General features: G+C 36.2%; 1 protein-coding gene across 1 annotated transcript in view; it reads right to left on the reverse strand.

The window, feature by feature from the left end:
- The window catches only part of Cdh2 (cadherin 2), a 224,834-nt gene that overhangs the window by 49,844 nt on the left and 156,112 nt on the right, over positions 1-18,878 (reverse strand). Inside the window, exons 3-7 of the mRNA XM_042675163.1 lie at positions 12,622-12,848; positions 10,862-11,008; positions 9,757-9,912; positions 6,838-6,982; positions 4,206-4,378 (exon numbers count right to left, since the gene is read on the reverse strand). Coding sequence (XP_042531097.1) covers positions 4,206-4,378; positions 6,838-6,982; positions 9,757-9,912; positions 10,862-11,008; positions 12,622-12,848 — 848 coding nt within the window. The remainder of the gene's footprint in view (positions 1-4,205; positions 4,379-6,837; positions 6,983-9,756; positions 9,913-10,861; positions 11,009-12,621; positions 12,849-18,878) is intronic.

An 18,878-nucleotide genomic window follows, 5' to 3' on the forward strand; every position in this document is an offset into this window, starting at 1 on the left:
TAGTAAACAAAACCAGGTATGACCTTGCTTTCTCCCACTAAGTGATGGAGATAGGTCATAAGAAATTACAGGACCAAATGTAATATGCAGCTGTGGCAAGAATAGGAAGAAAGTGCAAAAAGTCTTTAATAGGGCTTCCCCAAATAGACCTCAAAGCTCAGAGGGAGGAATGAATATAAGAAGTCTTTACGGGTTAACAAGGCTCAACAAGAAGTGTGCCAATTACCTTATGTATGTAGCTGTAATCCCTCTGTACAACACCTTGACAAAAATAACAAAGGAGGGAGTAACAATGCTCCATAGGAAATGGACTCACTACCTTACTCATGTAACTGTAACCTCTCTGTACAGTATCTTTACAATAAAAATATATTTTAAAAAAATCTTTAGAAGGATGTAGAGAAGAACTTGATGAGCAAATAGATTGTGGATGGTGAACAGCTGTTTGCTAACGGCGACTAGACATGACCTTAGAAGACTGGAAAAAGGTGATAATGAAACAGGAAATTCCTTATGATCACAGGTTCAGGAAGAAGGTAATATACTTTTTTCCCCCCTGGGTGGTATCAGTGGATGAATAAGTAAGCAAACTTATAAGGGAAGTACAGGTTTGTTAGTAAGAATTTAAAATTTTAACTGCTAACCACCAATTTCTAATCTGTGAAAACGAACATGAAAAATTTACCTGCCTTGTAAATTTATAGTTTACCTTCTATTTTTCATACTGTCCATAGGTGACACTGTTCTAGGGACCTTGACAATAGGTAGCAATGCTCTTTATTGAAACTGAGCAGTATGAATCAGGCACTGTGGTAAACTCTATCTGGTATTTCATTTAGTCTTCACAATAACATACTCATTTCAAAGACTTTACATCTTTGGAAAAGCTTGGAAATCTGAACTTGCAATGGATGTCCAGCCATAAGTGGTTGAGACACTTAAACCATGTTTGTGTTAATCAGTTGTAATACTAACAACTCTACTATGTAAGTATCCTCGAAGGAAGTTAGAATGCCTGTTCAAGCTAGTATGGCAGTGGACAACTGTAGTCCCAGTTATGCAGGTGACTGAGTAAAGGAGGATCTCTTAAGCCTAGAAGTTTAAGACCAGGTTGGGCAATGTAGTGTGACACTGTCTCCAAAATAGCAAAAATCAAATAATATGTATGTAGCATGTGTCTCTTAACTGGAGGAAGCAGGCAGAAGCCCAGATTTCAAGTGGGGTAAAAGGGAGCTCATGCATCAAGAAAGACAACAAAAAATGAAAGAATTATTAAGCCTATAAAACAGGAAGGTATCACTCTTCCTCTGCCATGAGAATAGTTATGACAAGGAATACAAGGAATAACCATAAGTGAAGGTACTGCCATTTCTGAGGGCAATGGGAAAAATGATGGGCACTGTGCTAAATGACTGCTTCATGTGCCATACTACACAATCCCTTCATCATCTCACAAAACAGCTCACATTACTACTACTACTACTACTACTACTACTACTACTACTACTATTATTTGTCTGAGCCTGGGCACTGTTACTGAGCTCTTCAGCTCAAGGCAAAAAGTGCTCTACCACTTAAGCCACAGCACCACTTCCAGTTTTCTGGTGGTATATTGGAGCTAAGAGTCTCACAGACTTTCTTTCCTGGGCTGGCTTTGAACCATGATGCTCAGAACTCCGTCTCCTTAATATCTAGGATGATAGGTGAGAGCCACTGGCACTGGGCTTCACATGATTATTTTATTTACAGAGATGAGAGTTGAGGCTATAGTTCAATGAAGGTCAAACAGCCCACTGCACACATAGGTCAGTCTGTCCAATGAAGGCAGAAAAGAGCCCTAAAGTGAATCAAATGGATGAGGCCAGGAAGGCCAGGAATAGCTACCACCAAGTATTGTAGCAAGAACAGAGTTGTGTATAAAATGAAACTACTTTGAAGATTGGATAACATACTTTGGTATAGATTTAGGTTTGGAGAACCCAAAGCATAGAGATTTTTTGTTTTAACTTTCAGAAAAATTAAGAAGCTGACTCTAGGTAACCATTTTAATGATTAAGACATCCATCACTTAAAGGTATCATATCCTGGGTGAACAACAATGGAAATTAATTCTGACAAAAAGGAAACTGTGAATTCTAATAGAAATAAAATTTCAAGCCTGCACAAGGCCTGAAAAAGTCAGAGTAATTTATCCTTGGCTTCAGGCAGAATTACCATAAACCATGCAAGATAGATATTTTTCCTATGTTAAATGACTTTCAGAAAAGGAAGGTTTTCCATAATTTCCTCTAGTAACTCATTGTTGTGTTTAATAATTTCACTGTCAAAAAGCAATTTCTCATATCATCTCTGCCCATGACTCCATAGTTTCAAGTCTATTTCTCTGTTAGTGATATCGAGGCTTCACTGTCCACTGGAAGACACACTTAAATTGCGATTACAGCTCCACTTCAAGCTTTCATTCTCTGCTTTCATTCTCTAAACTAAATACAGTCTTTTTGATTTTTCAACATGGTGGATCAGCCTTAGAAAGTGCATTTTAATTCTCCAAACTTCTTTCTTGCAATAAAACAAACATGGCAAATGTGATAGAAATAGTATTAGATAACATACGATGAAGGTCCCTGTCATCTTACAATGACAGTTTAAATGAAGGAGCAGTATTAGGTTTGTGAACTAAGCTAAATCTACTTGGTATGTGAACAAACTGGCACTCGAGAAAGACTATTGAAAAATTACCCCTAATCTCATAAAAATAGGGCATCTGTGCTGAGTTTATTGACCTATAAGAACAGTATTTCATATTGTAATAGAAAAGTTGAAAAGACATACATGTTCTGAATATCACTGAACTAAAAGTACTACTGCAAGAATGAAACTCATTTCAACAATCTCTCATGCAAAACACTGTTAGGAAAAGAATTGACAGGCAGAAACTAATAGCTACAATGCCACAAGCATACATCTAACTCCTAAGTAAACCTCTCAAATAATTGTGAATAAAGTAATCTTGATTGGATCATATTACTTTATTATAGTGCTTCGAGCACTATTGTGTATATATAATTAATTGTAATAGCAATGTTTTCTTCGATCCAATGCTAGCTACTATAGCAAATAAAGTGTCAAAAACCAACTTCTAAAATCCTTGTCAATAACATTTATTGTGGTGGGTGTAATGTTTCCTTTTGACATATATAATCTGAGGTTTCATTACAGTAAGAGCTGTCTCAGCCAGAAATCTGCAAAGCATAAATCTCTATGAGGCTGCCACTTGGATAATTCACTCAAACAATACTTATGGACAGTCCAAATAATGACCTTGAGAATCTGTAGGAAAATGATCAGAATAGAGAGATGAGAAAGAACACAGCAATTTCATGGGAGCTGAATATTCAACAAATGATAGGTGCAGAACATGAATCAGATCATAGAGAACTGGAAGGTTCTAGAGAAAGAAAAGGGCCCAAAAACCTTCCTAACAGAAGAAATCCTCGGAAAAGAGCACAGAAGTGCACAAGAACACAGCAGAGCAACCTGTCAACCTGCGGCTGACAGTCCATTGAACACTTACCAGTACAGAATACTACATGGCATTTTATTGCCCCAACATTGCCTTTACACCAAAATATGACAGAAATATGGCTATCTGCCATGTATGCCTTTAAATGCTTGTCAATAGAATCGATACAGTTACTAGTACTCAGATCTGTTAAATTAACTAAAGTTAAGGCACAAGTGCTGATAAAGGGGGAAAAAATCTCCTTGTATTACACAAATCACGCTATCCACCGAGGCTCTAAAACTCACCTAACAACACATGTAATTTGTAGGCTTTTCAAAATGTAAATGTAAAAACTTATGATGCATTGATATATCTTTCTTGTGAAAACTGAAGGAGTCCTTGGAACTTTAAAAACTAGATATTAGAGAGTATTGGTTTTAGTCAATCATTACACTAAATATTATTTAGGCTAACAATCTATCCAATGTACAAAAAAATACAAGCTTAAAAATAATAAGGTAGAGAGAGTATTATGAAAATTAGCATGTGAGTAATAATGTAGATGTATTATGAATTGGGGTTGAAGATTTTATATATAGATACATAATACATATATACAATATATATATAGAAAGAGAGGGAGAGAGAGCTCACCTTTAAGATTAAAAACAAACACAAATACAAACTTTGGTATGCTTACTTCTCGATCAAGCCCAGCTGCCACTGTGATAATGTCTCCAGTCTCATTGTTGATTGTAAACATGTTGGGTGATGGGGTGCTCGGAGCTTGGGACAGGATTCTATACCTCAGCATTCCATTCAGAGCATTGGGATCATCAGCATCAATTGCAGTTACAGTCATCACATATGTCCCTAGAGACAGTGAAGAGGAGCAATGAAGAGTGCTAGCCTTCATTACAGTTTACCTACAAAAAGGGGAATATGTTTTACTCCATCCCATACTGGCGTTTAGAATTCAAGGCTTCTCACTTGCTCAGCTGGTGCTCGACTATTTTAGCTGCAGTTCCATCAAGAGTTTTTGCTCATTATTTTGAGGATAGACTCTCTCACAGTTTTCTATCTGGGCTGGCTTCAGAACTATATTCTTCATAGTTCAGCCTCTTGAGTAGCTAGGATTACAGGCATGAGACACTAGTACCTGGCTCACACATTAACAGATATCATGTCTACCTGCTTATTTTTTTCAAAACTTTTATCCATATCTGCATGCCTGCTTATGAGTTAGTTTCCTCTCCTACTAGAATTTAGGTTCATATAGGACAGAAACTTGCTTATCATTCCTATAAACACAGTAAGGAACAGGATCAAGCAATAAGCATCTGCTTTACCATTCATTATTCAATGAATGAATGGATGGATGAACGGTTTTTTAAAAGTTTATTTCCAAACCTTGAGCCAAAGTAATGAGAAAAGCTCAGTTTGATTCAAGAGTCATAACACTGCCAATCTCTGACTAGAAGATTTTTTCAAACTACAGGAAATACACTAATAAAGTGTCTTTAATTTGAATGTAGTTACAGTCTTTAATTTGGAAAGGCTTAAATGCAAATTCATGGTCAAGTAAGTAATGAATTTAGCTTGAATGGCTTAATTTGAACAATATCTGGGAAGCTGTATATTTTATAAAATTTGAACCAATAAAAAAAGAAGAAATGGTTTTAAGCAAACAAAACTTCAGACCTAGTAACTAGTACATGAGGAAGACAAGTAGAAAAGGTCAAAAATTATGTACATATGACCATATAAGATGCTGTTAAGTGAAATGAACCCCAAGATAGGGACACAAATTTTTTTTCTTTCTTGCTATTGTTTCTAATGTACCATGCGATTTTTTGTTTCTTTGTATGTTCCTCCCCCACGGTATAACCCGTTTTCACTGTATTTGATGTGGGTGCCCTGCATCTCTAATTCAGGAGGGGAAGGGAAAAAAACAAAATGCTTAAATAGGGATAAGGTTGACCCATTGTAACAATGCGATGTACAAGACACCATGTTGAAAACAAACTGTATAACTTTGGCGGGGGTGAGGAATGTAGTTGTGGAGGTGGGGGTGGGGGAAGGGATGGTAGGGAAAAAACAAAGGAGGAGGCAGCAATGCTCGGTAGGAAATGTACCTTGCTCATGTAACTGTAACCCTTCTGTACAATATTTTTACAATAAAAAGTACCAAAAAAAGAAACAAAACTTCAGTTCCAAAAAAGGTTAAGGTTTATCTATTTTGAGGATATTCATATATTTTAATATGGAAATACTTAACAAGCCTCATTTATAACAAGTTTTTTAACTATAACATGGATGGGAGCTCTTCTGTAAATGTGCCTTGGAAAATAGCCACAGCTTCCTGAGCTCCCTTCCAGCCCTCCCTTCCCCCCTCCCTCTCCTATCCTCATCTGAGATTATAAAGAAGCACACTTAGATCAAGAAAAAAGTGCTTGTTTATGGAACAGTTGCTAATTTCTATAAATTTCGCTCATGAACAAAGTTACATGATCCCATACAGATGACCAAGGCATCATGTAACACAAGCTTAAATGCAGAAGTTTTGTAAAATATAAAATAAATAATATAGTTCATTAAATCTCTCTAACCATCAAGTCTTCTCAGGAAAGCTTACTTGACTGCCTTGCCCACTAGAGGTTTTAAAATAGGCCTCTCAGACTTAGCTAGTCTACCGTGACTGAAATCTTCGGTGTTTTCAGTGCAAAGACCTGAAACATTTGTCAAATACCACTTTTTAAGTGGAGAAGCTTCCAGCAAGTACTGTTTCTAGGCCAGGCCTCTTTTCCTTGTGCTTGCTGAAAAGAGGGCAGCAGAGGACACCATAGACACCCTCAAGTCAGTGTCCAGTGTAGCTAGAGGGCAGTAGTCACAGCTGTCACCAGCTCCTGACTGCTACTGGTTTTCCTTCAACACCTGCTCCAAGAACACCGACCTTCCAGGCAGTTGGGCTTTAGTTCCTGCTCTGTCTCCTGTGATCAAATCGGTCCTTTATAGGCAAAAAGTCTTTTTTCTTCTGTTTTCAAGTTGCTTTGACTTTACTGGAGCACAATGAAAGGTTCCTATAGATTCTACATGATAAGAGTATGAAATTATAGTATATATTGTTTTCAAAGATGAGGAAAATGGTCTTGTGTACAGTTTTTACTTTTCAATGTTTTCCCCTAAGTTACCTTCCCTTTGCTCTAAAATATTATGGCTGAAATTAAATGACAACAAAAGACTTGCACAATTTCTCATTTGTAGCTTACATGACAGTGTCAGCTTACACAACGTTTATTTAAGTCATCTCTAAATTATTATTTGCAACTTACCAGGCTTTGATCCTTCAGGTACGGTCCCATTCCAAACCTGGTGCAAGAACTCAGGTCTGTTATCATTCATGTCAATAACATTGATGACAATGTCAATGGGATTCTCCACTTGATTGCCATTAATATCTACTGCATGTGCCCTCAGCTGCAAAAAGAATCAGAAAACATACTTAACAGATTTTTTGTGAGAAGATAAAATATACAATTACAATGATACTGAAGTAGTGAATAGAGTGAGTTTAGAAGCCAAATAAAACCTGAATAGCCTAACTCCATATAAACAGCGCAGGTAGAGAAGAATTGTACCCAGGGATCAGGTGGTTTTAACTCATTTAGTCTAACACCAAAGAGTTAAGATGGCAATGACTGGCACTTGAAGATGAGAAAACAAGAGTTTCAGAATCTGAGTTAACCCATGGTCGTACATCATTCTGTCTGTTGACAGAACCCAGATGCAAAGCCAGTTCTGTTCTGATCTAAACTTTTTTAACTGAATATATAGGATAGAGTCAGGGTAAGTAAAACTGTGGTGTTCCCACAGAGCAGTCACAAAGATCCAGAGAATAGGACAGAAACAAAAATTAAATATGCACAGGGAGTATTCACACACTGCTCTTTTAAATTGCAAACTCATTCATGAACATCAAAAATACATGAGCATCTAAGGTAGCTGTTCTTCTCCATAGCTCTAGCTCTCAGTGTGGGAAATATGCTTTGAGAAGTTTTATTATTTTTCTTTTAATACAATGTAATTATTTAGTTATTCTTGGCAGACTATCTGTGAAGTCTTTTCATCTGGCAAATATTTTTTTTCTTCTTTTTCAAAGGTTGTGTTAGTGTTCCATGGAATTGTCTCCTATTAGCTGGAATACTGCTATAGTTTTCCTTTCATGTCTGATCCTGTTGGCTCAGTTGGATGGGTTCCACCACATTGATAAAAATGCACCAACATATTATTGTTTGTTTAGACATTATTAAACACATGGCACAATGTAAATTTTATTATTTCTTTTCAATACCTATAAGGATGATTTATTTTCCCTTGACACATGTAATGTATTATATTCAATTAATGTATTTTTAATACTGAATCTAACTTAAAATGACATAAAATATGTAATCTTAATACTTGCAAATCTGTAATTACATTTTGGTTTTGGCATTGGTCTGTTAATATGCAAATAACAAGAACAAAAGTTTACTCCAAAACTTACTTAAATATATTCATTTCCTAAGCTTTAAACAAAGGAGTTCAGTGAGAATTCATATAAGAAGACAATGGATTTTCATTCTATTCATATTTACAAATATTCACACATCAGAGACTAGTCCAAGTAAAGACTATACTATTATGTGCTAACTAATCAAGTTTCTCCACTGATACCATGCAGTCTGGCATTAAGAATGCTTACTTCTTTCTGTGTTTTAGAACAATATAAAAAAGTATTATAATAACCTACCTACTCCTTCAAGAATTTTGAAATAATGGGCTGATAGATAATCAAGTCTTTTGGCAGAGGTAATATTGAGCAGTGTTCAGAAATTAACCCATTTTTATTCTTTATGAGCTTGTCTGTCTGTTTAGATGTAGGGAAATCTACAAAAATTTTAAATGCATAATTTTACATGTTTGTCCAAATACAAAATTCAATGAGTATCAGTGAGAAAAATAGGAGATTTGCAACAAACACATGAGACCATGGGATGAAATTTTGGTGATTAAGTGTCAATACATCCAAGTGCAGCTGCTGTTAAGATACCAGGCTAGCCATAGTAGAAACCAAATGGGGTCTATATTCCTGTCTCTTTTAGTAAAGTCATTTCTCACAGGTAAAAATTGCAACTGGAGAGATGAGCAACTTAGAATATTCCTGGAAAACCCTAATATATTACAATTTTTAAAATGAATTTCACAATGTAAAAACCATGTTATAAAGGCAGGCACAAGTGGCTCATGCCTATAATCCTAGCTGCTCAGGAGGCAGAGATCTGAGGATTGTGCTTTGAAGCTAGTCAGGGAGAGGAACATCTACTAGACTGTTTTTTCTAAGTAATCACTCGAAAGCTGGAAGTAGAGCTCTGCCTCAAGTGGTAGAACACTAGCATTGAGCACAAAAGCTGAAGGACAGTGCCCAGGCCCAGGACTGGCACACATAGACACACAGACACACACAAAACCTTATGTTTTCCAATGATAAACTGTAAGCAGTGTTTAGTAACACAGAGATAATAATAACAGATGGACAATAATGATGTTTTTTCAGGAAAGGTCTCATGTTTTTTGCCCAAGGAGGCTTTCTTAGACCCTGATGATCATTTCACCTAGCTAGCAGAGCTGTGGTTCCAGGCTACCCCGGGGAAAATGTTAGCAAGATACCATTTCAACCAACAAGCTGAGTAGACTGGAACCACAGTCTTATGAACTCTTCCTTTTGAATAGTTAGAATTACAGGCACAATCCATCCACAAAAGATCCTCAACAACAGAAAGAAAAATAAACAATCCAAAAGAAAATAGTCCAAGAGTAAGGGATGCTATTTAATTCTTATACATGACATTAATAATGATGTTGTCACTGTCATATATTTTACATGGAAAACTTTCCATCCCATTCCTACAAATTTATAGTTTTATAGAAGCATGCATCTAAAGATCAGAATGACATGCAAACAGTACTGAGGATTTTAGCCAATCTGACCCCTCATTCTTTTTCTTTCTCCTCTCAGCATAATTTCATTCTTACCAAGAGCATACATCAATTCTACAAAAAAATTAAAATTATTAAAATAAGTCAAAAGGCTACAGATCTAGTGTATAAATGCTCATTGTCAAAGGCTTAGTGGCAGGAGGCTTTGCTAAATTCCATACACATTCAGAAGAGAAAGACTACAGAGACTTATTGGAAGACTGAAATCTTACATGAAACCGAGCTATCAGCTCCCGGTCCAGAGGCTTTGTCACGGACAGCTGTCCTGAGATGGGGTTGATAATGAAGATGCCAGTCGGAGGCTGGTCAGCTCCTGGCCCAGTTACGCTGTACCGCAGTGAGAGGTTTGTATCTCTATCAGACCTGATCTGAAGATCAAGCAAACAATCACATTAAAGGAGAGAATAAATGAGCTCATTAGAGAGAGGGCACGCTGCACTTCATGCCCTTGTTCAGTAACAAACTTGCTCCATCTCTTCCTCGACCACCGAAGAAACTCTCCCCGGTCCTCCTTCTCTTCTTTGCTTTTGGTGACAGGCTTTAAAAAGAGATGTCATTTATTGCCAGCAAGACAGAGAAACAATGCCAGCTTAAAAAAAAAATGTTCAGGCTGGGCGCCAGTGGCTCACACCTTTAATCCTAGCTACTCAGGAGGCTGAGATCTGAGGATCATGGTTCAAAGCCAGCCCAGGCAGAAAAGACAGTGAGACTCTTATCTCCAATAAACCACTCATAAAAACGAAAGTGGTACTGTGGCTCAAGTGGTAGAGTGCTAGCCTTGAGCTGAAGAGCACAGGGGCAGCGCTCAGGCCCAGAGTTCAAGCCCCACGACCGACCAAAAAAAAAAAAAAAAAGTCCAATGCATTTGCTACTGGCATTTTTAGCAAACCATAACATTTTTTTTTCCTTTATCCCCAAAGCTATCTGTAGAGGGTAGAGTTCATCATGGAGCATCTCACATGTGATAGGTATCTTCTGGGGTCTGTGCTGGGACAGTGAGTTTGAGACACACTTGGGGATCCATGAATTTACACACCCAACAAGCATTGTCATCTCGTGTCTACTACCTGGGGAGCTGCACGTACATATGAGTAATCCAAGAGATAACAAAAGAAAATAACTTGTTTTCTGAAACACTCTAGAAATTCTACCTATACAAAAAAAAATATCTACCTATACAAAGATAGCTTTTGTGCATACAGATCTTAAGTTCTGATATATTAAAAATATACACAAAACAAAAGCATTTCCAACATAAAGATATCTCTAACATATACTTGCCACCTTACATGGAAAAATTAATATTATGTCACGTACCCTGACAAGCTCTTGAGGAAAAGGTCCTCTGGAGTTTTCGGGCAAGTTGATAGGAGGGATCACCCAATCTCTCTTCTGTCTTTGTAGGTGGCCACTGTGCTTGGTGAATTGTCTTGGGAATACTATTTCTTCAATTTCATGTGACTCCTTTGCATTAAAATACAACAAGATATTCCTGAGGACTAGGAAAAGTATTTTCTAACAGAATTTTGCTATTTATGGTTACCTATGTGTTTCATACCATGTTTCATTACGAACAAAAAAAAACCCTCTATTCTTTCTCCTATTCTTTCCCCTATTTTTGGAGGGGGGTTGCACTGTTAATTGAAAAGTTGAATACTTAACAATTTATTATATTGTTCAATTGTGTAAACTACTGGCAATTTCTATAAACCATCTTAGATAACAGTTAACATTATGCTAAATTGAATAGTACCCTTTTATATATTTCTCATTAGTTTAAACCACAGTTCAGGTAATGTGTTCCTGTACATTAAATTTAGATCTTGATGTGCTCAACTATAATTTGAGTTCCATAGAAGTTTAATACATATTACCAAAGAATGTCTCAAATATTTATGACCCTATTAAATCCCACAGAATTAATGTTGTAATTATTCTAAACCTATGTCAGTTGTGATGAATGCTGTGAATGACCCACTTTGCACACTAGGTATTAATCTCTGCTACATGTCAACATTTCCTTCTGTTTCCTCTCCAGATCTGCAGACACTTTAGCCATTAGCTCTTACTGCTTTAGTGCAAATATCTAAGTTGAAGCAATTTTGCCAGAACACAGAGTCAACAATAGCAGTAACAATACCTTTTCAGTCAATCACTTTCCACTTTCTCACTACATACACAAATGGCATGCTTTCCTTTAACAGTTAATAGATTAACAACTAAAATCTCAGAAGTTGATACCACAACAGTAGTGTAAGAGAAAATTTATGTATTTCCCTCATTCATATTTGACTATGGATACATATATTTATAATTAAATACCAGAAATGAAAATATGTGTTCTTATCTGTCAATCTAATAAATACACAAGATATAATTTCCAAGTTCATAAAACCATGGGCTTCTGCATATCTGAGTGAATTAATTCAAAGAACATGGATATTCAGAAGATAATACCATAACTTTTTGGAAGAATTTATTATATCTTGTTTAAAATTCCTGATATAGTAACTTACAGTAAGTGCTCAATAAATGTGCACTGAAATGAACAGCAACTGAATTGCTAGGCTAGATATCTCATTCATTTTAGTTCTTAGCAAAGGGAGTATATCATTCCCAAATGGCATACCAGTACAATAGATAATTCATACTCCTCCATTTGTTTGTTAAAAAACAAAACTGAACCCAACACTTATTGCTAGAAATGCATTCCTGCTATCACTGTAAATCTGTACTTCCTATCCACTAAAGGTGACTGATGATGTCTTGCAAAGAAGTGTTTGTTTTGTGGTTTTACTTAATGGGTTCTAAGGCTTCTAAGAAATTTAAAAGAAGCTACTCCTCACTTAAATTATAAATTTCAAAACATACACAGGACTTCCAATTGTAATTTCTGGTTTATTACTAAGTATAACACATTAAAAACACAAGAAAATATTATTAGAGGGGCTGCAGTTGATAAAAATTCAAATACTAGCCACCCACTTACATGACATGCAGCCAAGTACATATTTAGATCAGAGTGCTCATGTCTGATTTTTACACATCTGGTCCAAAGCCATATTTAGTTATGATACCTTGGCAGATTCTTCCACAAAGGTGGGCTTGAGGCTCAGTTTTACCGCCATTTGCCACTTCTCCTGGGTCTCTTGGTCTTGGGCATATATCAGGAATTTGGCCTGCTCGGAAGAGAGTGGAAAGCTCCTCAGGGCATACACCATGCCATCTTCATCTACCTTGAAGTCTGCTGGCTCACTGCTTTCATACTGTACTTTCCTTTTGCCATTGCAGTTGCTGAAATTCACTGTAAAAATAACAAATAGATAAACCTAATTATAGCATGAAGGCAAAAACAATTAACATCTAAGCCTACATCAGATTTAAGTTAAATCACAAAACACGGTCAAATGAAACATACAAATTCTATTTTCACACTATGAAAGGCATTTTTGTGCCACAGAAAAACAGTCAGCATCCTGTATCTGCAAGTTTTATCTGAGGATTCAGCCATCCTCAACCAACTATAGACTAGACATACTCTTAAAATATTACATGTGTAATGATGTGAACGGATTCCTTTTCATCATTCCCTACACAAGAAGCTAGAGCTATTTACACAGCATTTATATTGCATCAAGCATTAGAAGAAATCAAGTACATTACATGTGGTTCTCACATTTCAGCCTCCTGAGTAACTAAGTTTATAGGCATGAGCCACTGATACCTGGCTTGAAAAGAAAAATTTTAATCTAAAAAGAAAAATTCTGTGACTAAAATGAGGAATACATGCCAGGTGCCAGTAGCTCATGCCTATGATTCTTGCTACTCTGAAGGCTGAATCTGAGTTTGCAGTTCAAAACCTGCCCAAGCAGGAATATTGATAAACCTCTGTATCTACAAAAAGCCGATAAGAGCTGTGGCTGAAGTGGTAAAGTGAAGTGGAAAAGCAAAAAGCTAAGGGATGGCTCCCAGAATCTGAATGAAAGATAAAAATGATTTCAGTGCATTATCTTCATTTCACATGCATTAATTTAAGATTGGAAAATTTGGTTTTTTCTTAAATTCAGTCTTAATTAGTTTATGTGTCAACAGACAATAAAAATTAAATCTTCTATATATGAAAATGTAGGATGGATATGTATTTATGGATGTAGAATAAGCAAAACAAAAATAAAAATGCTCTTTAAGGAAGATTATTTCCTTAGCAGCCTTTACTCACTTTTTGAGAAAATTCATAAAGGATCAAATAAAAAACAATTTTTCATTTCCATAAACACCTGATATTGCACCATGACTATAATTGTATGGTATACACTTTGTAAAGCAATTAATATGTTCACATTACAAAATACAGTCATATACACTTTCTTCATTTCTCCAGGATCTAAGTAAAGCTTTTAAAATCCTTCACTCTTTCCACAAAATTGATGATAGTTCTTTTATTTTATTAAAATAAATTCACTGTGGGAAAAAATAAAATAAATTCACTGTGACATACACAGGAGCACACCAAATAACACACACACACACACACACACACACACACACACACACAGAACTATTTCTTTTAGTAGCTATGAAATCCTAGACAGAAGTAATAAAATACTTTAGCTATTGAATATATTATTTTCCATATAATGTTATATACATCATCCTTCAGATTTTGATCAGTTTAAAATGGAAATATACGTTATCTCCAACTAAATTGTGCTAAATCAAAACACTTGTCCTTGGAGTAGAATTATTCAAAAGATTGCTCCATCTTCCATACTATGTGACTTTAATTTTTGGAAATAAAGAGAATTCTTTTAAGAGAACAATAGCACTTACTGCTTGTTTTTTCTATTAGACACAACAAGATGAAAATAAAAGTCTTGCAAGTCTAAATGATACATTTTTGTCATTTTTATCATAAAATACCTTCTGTTGTGTCACCAAAGGAATTCATAATATTTAAACTGAATCAACAAATCTATAAGGTCTTCTGTACTTCCTCATTAAATATTACCACTTCAATGCTATTCTTCACCATTCTACACATTTTACAACTTTCTCCTGAGTGGTCTTCTCACCACTGAATGATGATAACACCCACTGCTAAAGGAAATCTCTGCTGAGATTTTTCTCTTCCCTGCTTAAAACTCGTAATAGGGTACAGTATAGTAGCCAGTAGAAGAAGGGTTTCCTAATTCTTGATTACTTCTGGTCTTCCAGTTTTTACAGCCATCCCCCTCTTCATCAAAACCCACACTCATGACCTAGACGGGGACATCTTCCCACATTTCATACTGCAGCCCTACAATCAGGCCAGCATTCTGAAGAGAAGACCTCACCAAGATGCCCAACAGAAGATGCCACCCTCTAACCTCATTTTCTGAGACTATTCTTTATTTCTCAGTTTAGTTTTCTGCATTTCCTGTCCCTCTACACACACTAACATGGTTTCTTTGTAGCAATTATAATAAGTAATTCTTATGTGTAAGTGATTTCATGTGGCTAGATCTCCTCTCCCCAAATAGACAGTAAATTGGTTTTGGTTTCTTGACAGCAAATTTTGGTTTCTTTGTCTCCTAAGACACCTAACACCAACATGGATAGTGTAAATGATCATTAAATATCCATTAATACCTTCCTTCCAACTTAAAAAAAACAGACTGGAAAGTTAGAAGCATCTAGAGCTTGCTATAGCAACACTCAGCAATAAAAGCCAATAAATCAAGTAACCAACAGACAGACCCACCAACCAACAAGCCCAGATATTTAAAAGAATCAGACTTTGTAGCAAGTTGTTGGTAGTAGAAAAAACTAAACGAATATCTGTTGACTTCCAGGCACTGCACAAAACAATTAATGTTATGTTATATGTTTCCATCTTACAAATTACCTCCTGAGTTAAGCTTCAACACGTCTGTTCTCAGTGAAGAATGGAAACTCTCATCGCGATAATTGTTTCATTTCAGTTGGTGACAGAAAAAGTGGTGTGAGCCTATGGCCCACACATATAATCCTAGTTACTAAGGAGGCTGAGATCTGAAGATTTGCAGTTTGAAGCCAACCCAGGTAGACAAGTTCTGAGACTCTTATCTCCAATTAACCATCATCAAGATCGAACCAGAGGCAAGGTCAGCTGTAGGGGGAAAAATAGCTGAGTGAGAGCCCAAGGCCCAGAGTTTAAGCTTCAGTTCTGGAACTTGTACATAAAAAAGCAAGTATAAAAGGAACCCAACTAAACTATGATTCTTGAAGCCTACAATATGACAATAAAATTAAAGAAGTGACAAAAGAGGCCTGATAAAATCTGATGAAGAGAATAATGCCAATTTCAACCTCTAAGAGCATCACGGTAGAGTATATTCAATGAGAGTATTCCCACAATGTCCAACAGAGGGCAGTAGTTGGAGAGCTCTCAGATGGGAAGAGGTTATGGTGGGTGTACCTGTTCTGTTAATCTGGCACTCAGTTACCTATTTGTATTAAGGCGTTAAAGTGTTTAGTGAAGGGAAAGGAGACTTGTAAAAAAAAGCATTTCCAAGGAACTAAAAAAAATGTGCTTTTTCCACAGTGTCACTGCACAGCCTCTGAATGAGATGAAGCTGATCTCAGAGAGTTTGACACTGCAAAAAGCAATTCGAAAGAAGTTGTGAAAAGGTCAATATGCTGTTTCCCCCTTTCCTGTAATGCATAAGCAACATAAATTTAACACATGCGGTTACATTTTCTTGGGTTTCAGATACAAAGGCTAATACTCATTTGTGTTAATATTAAAATAAGCACATATCTGGATATTATTCCAATAATTTAATTAATTTGTGCTGTGGATCAAACACAGTACTTTATCTGGGCTAAGTACATTTTCTGCCATGAGCTATTTTCCCAGCCCTAGTTAGCTGAAAGACCTGTATGAAATTATATAATTCCTCTTAACATCCAAGCAGTATAAGAGTCCTCACTATTTGATTTCATTTTGTTTGGGGCCTGGGCACTGTCCCTTATCTATTTCACTCAAGAGCTAGTACTCTATCACTTGAGCCACGGCTCTACTTTTTACTCCCACAGACTTTCAGGCCTGAGGTGGCTTTGAACCTTGATTTTCAGATCTCAGCCTCCTGAGTATCTAGGATTATAGGCATAAGCCATTGGTACTGAGCTAGAGAATCTTTACCTTAAAGAAGTTCTCAGTGCATATGAGTCCTAACTACATGGACATGGTAAAATACTCTGTATGTAGTACCTGGCTTAAAGTGGCCGGCTTCCATGTGTTAATACTTTATAGTCACATAAATTAAAATTCCTAAGAATTTCTATTGGCAATCTGTGGATCTCATTTACCGTTCACTCATCAAGGTTTATTGCCTGTTGTCTTGTTCCCTTGGGAGAAGATGGAATAGTTTCTCAACTTTTACAACATTTGCCTCTTTTCTAGGACCCAGTTCTGAAACCAATACTAGAGGATTTACTTTAAGATAGAATCTTAAATGTTAATGGTAAAAACAAAGGTGGGAAACTGCTATGTTACAGAACCTTAGTTATACCATCAATATATATTCAATGAATATATATTCATATTAATAAATTATGTTCACTTATATAGCTTAAAAATACCTCAATTTAAAAATAGAAGTAAGAAGGCACAGAATGTTGCAAAGGAACTACACAGAAAGAGGAAAAAGAGCCAGGAGAGAGTGAGGAAAGTGGTGACAGGTCAAAAAAGAAATATACTCTACCTGGTTTATGTAAAACTGGAACCCCTCTATAAATCACCTCTATAATACCAGTAATTGTTTTAAAAATAAAGAGAGATGGATCTCAAATGGAGATGTCCAGGAGACATGGTTTAGTTATTTTTTCTTTTTAAAATTTTATTGTAAAGATGCTGTAGAGGGGTAACAGTTGCATGAGCAAGGTAATGAATACATTTCTTGTAGAGCATTGTTACCTGCTCCTTTGTTTTGCTCCTACTATCACTTCTCTTCCCCACCACCCCTACTCCTCCTCCCCAAGTTGTAAAGTTCATTTTCAAAATAGTGTCTTGTGAGTGTCATTGTTGCAATGGGTCATCCTGTGTCCTTGTTTCAACATTTTGTTATTCCCCTTCCCCTCCTCAAATTAGATAAATGTATATACAAGATGCAGGGTACCAAAATCAAATACAGTGACAACAGGGGATATACCATAGGGGGCAGAACACACAAAGGAAACCAAAAGAATCACATAGTAAATTTAAAAGAACAATAACAAAGAAAAACCTCTTGTGTCCTTATCTTGGAATTTATTTCGCTTAGCATCATCTTATAGTTTTTGAGCTTTTCTGCTCCTCTGATAAGATTATCGTACACATACTTATTAAAAGCAGACTTCAAATTTAACTTTGAAGATAGAAAAACGTAAGTCTAAACATCATGTATCTTTTTTTGAATATTTTTATTATCTTTAAATAGTTGTACAAAAGTGTCACCTCTTTCAACATTCTCACTCCCCCAACCCACTCCTTTCCTTACTTAATTTTTGGTTATGTATTAAACATTTTGCAATTTAACAAAACAGTGTTCAATGTATCTTGAAGTGAAATGTCATCCCTTCAACATCTTTACCCCTCTTCAACCCCCCTCCCTTCCCTTATGGTTCTCAATTCTGTATATGTGATGACTTCTTGCTTGTATTATCTTCCCTTCCCCATTTATTCTTCTACCCCTCTCCCCTTGATTCCACCCTCTCCTCTTGCAAATACCCATTTCCTGGGTATTTGTTTGTTGGGCTTTGATTTCATCTTTTTTTAAAAAATGTACTATTTGTCTTCTCCACAAAGGCTATTTCATAGCAGTTAATTCAGTCGTAACCCCTTTCTTACCACCCATTGTGTTTACTTGTAGATATATGGGCACATTCTAGCTACCACAACTGAAGAAAACCATGCAACCAGTGTTTCTCTGGAGAACATCTTATATCTTTGACTCTCATAAAATAATTACTTAGTTTTTTGGAGCCAGCTGTTTGATTATTAAAATTTTTTCCAGGCCAGTTACTGGTGGATCATGCCTGTAATCCTAGCTACTTAAAGAGCTGAGCTCTGAGGATCAAAGTTCAAAGCCAGCCTGGGAAAGAAAGTCCCTGGGACCCTTGCAATGCAATCAGTGGAGTACCAATTTGGGGCAAAAAAAGTTAAGAGACAGTACCTAGTCCTTGAGTTCAAGCCCTCATACTGACAGTAAGCAAGAACAACAACAAAAATTTTCCTAAAGGTAGTAAAATAAAGAAAATGTACTTATTACCTTACCTATGTAACCCTCTGTACATCACCTTGACAATGAAAAAGGAAAATGAAAAAAATTCAATG

The sequence above is a fragment of the Dipodomys spectabilis genome, unplaced genomic scaffold (assembly GCF_019054845.1).
Source record: "Dipodomys spectabilis isolate Male_0828 unplaced genomic scaffold, ASM1905484v1 ptg000024l, whole genome shotgun sequence".
In the NCBI taxonomy this organism is placed as follows: domain Eukaryota; kingdom Metazoa; phylum Chordata; class Mammalia; order Rodentia; family Heteromyidae; genus Dipodomys; species Dipodomys spectabilis.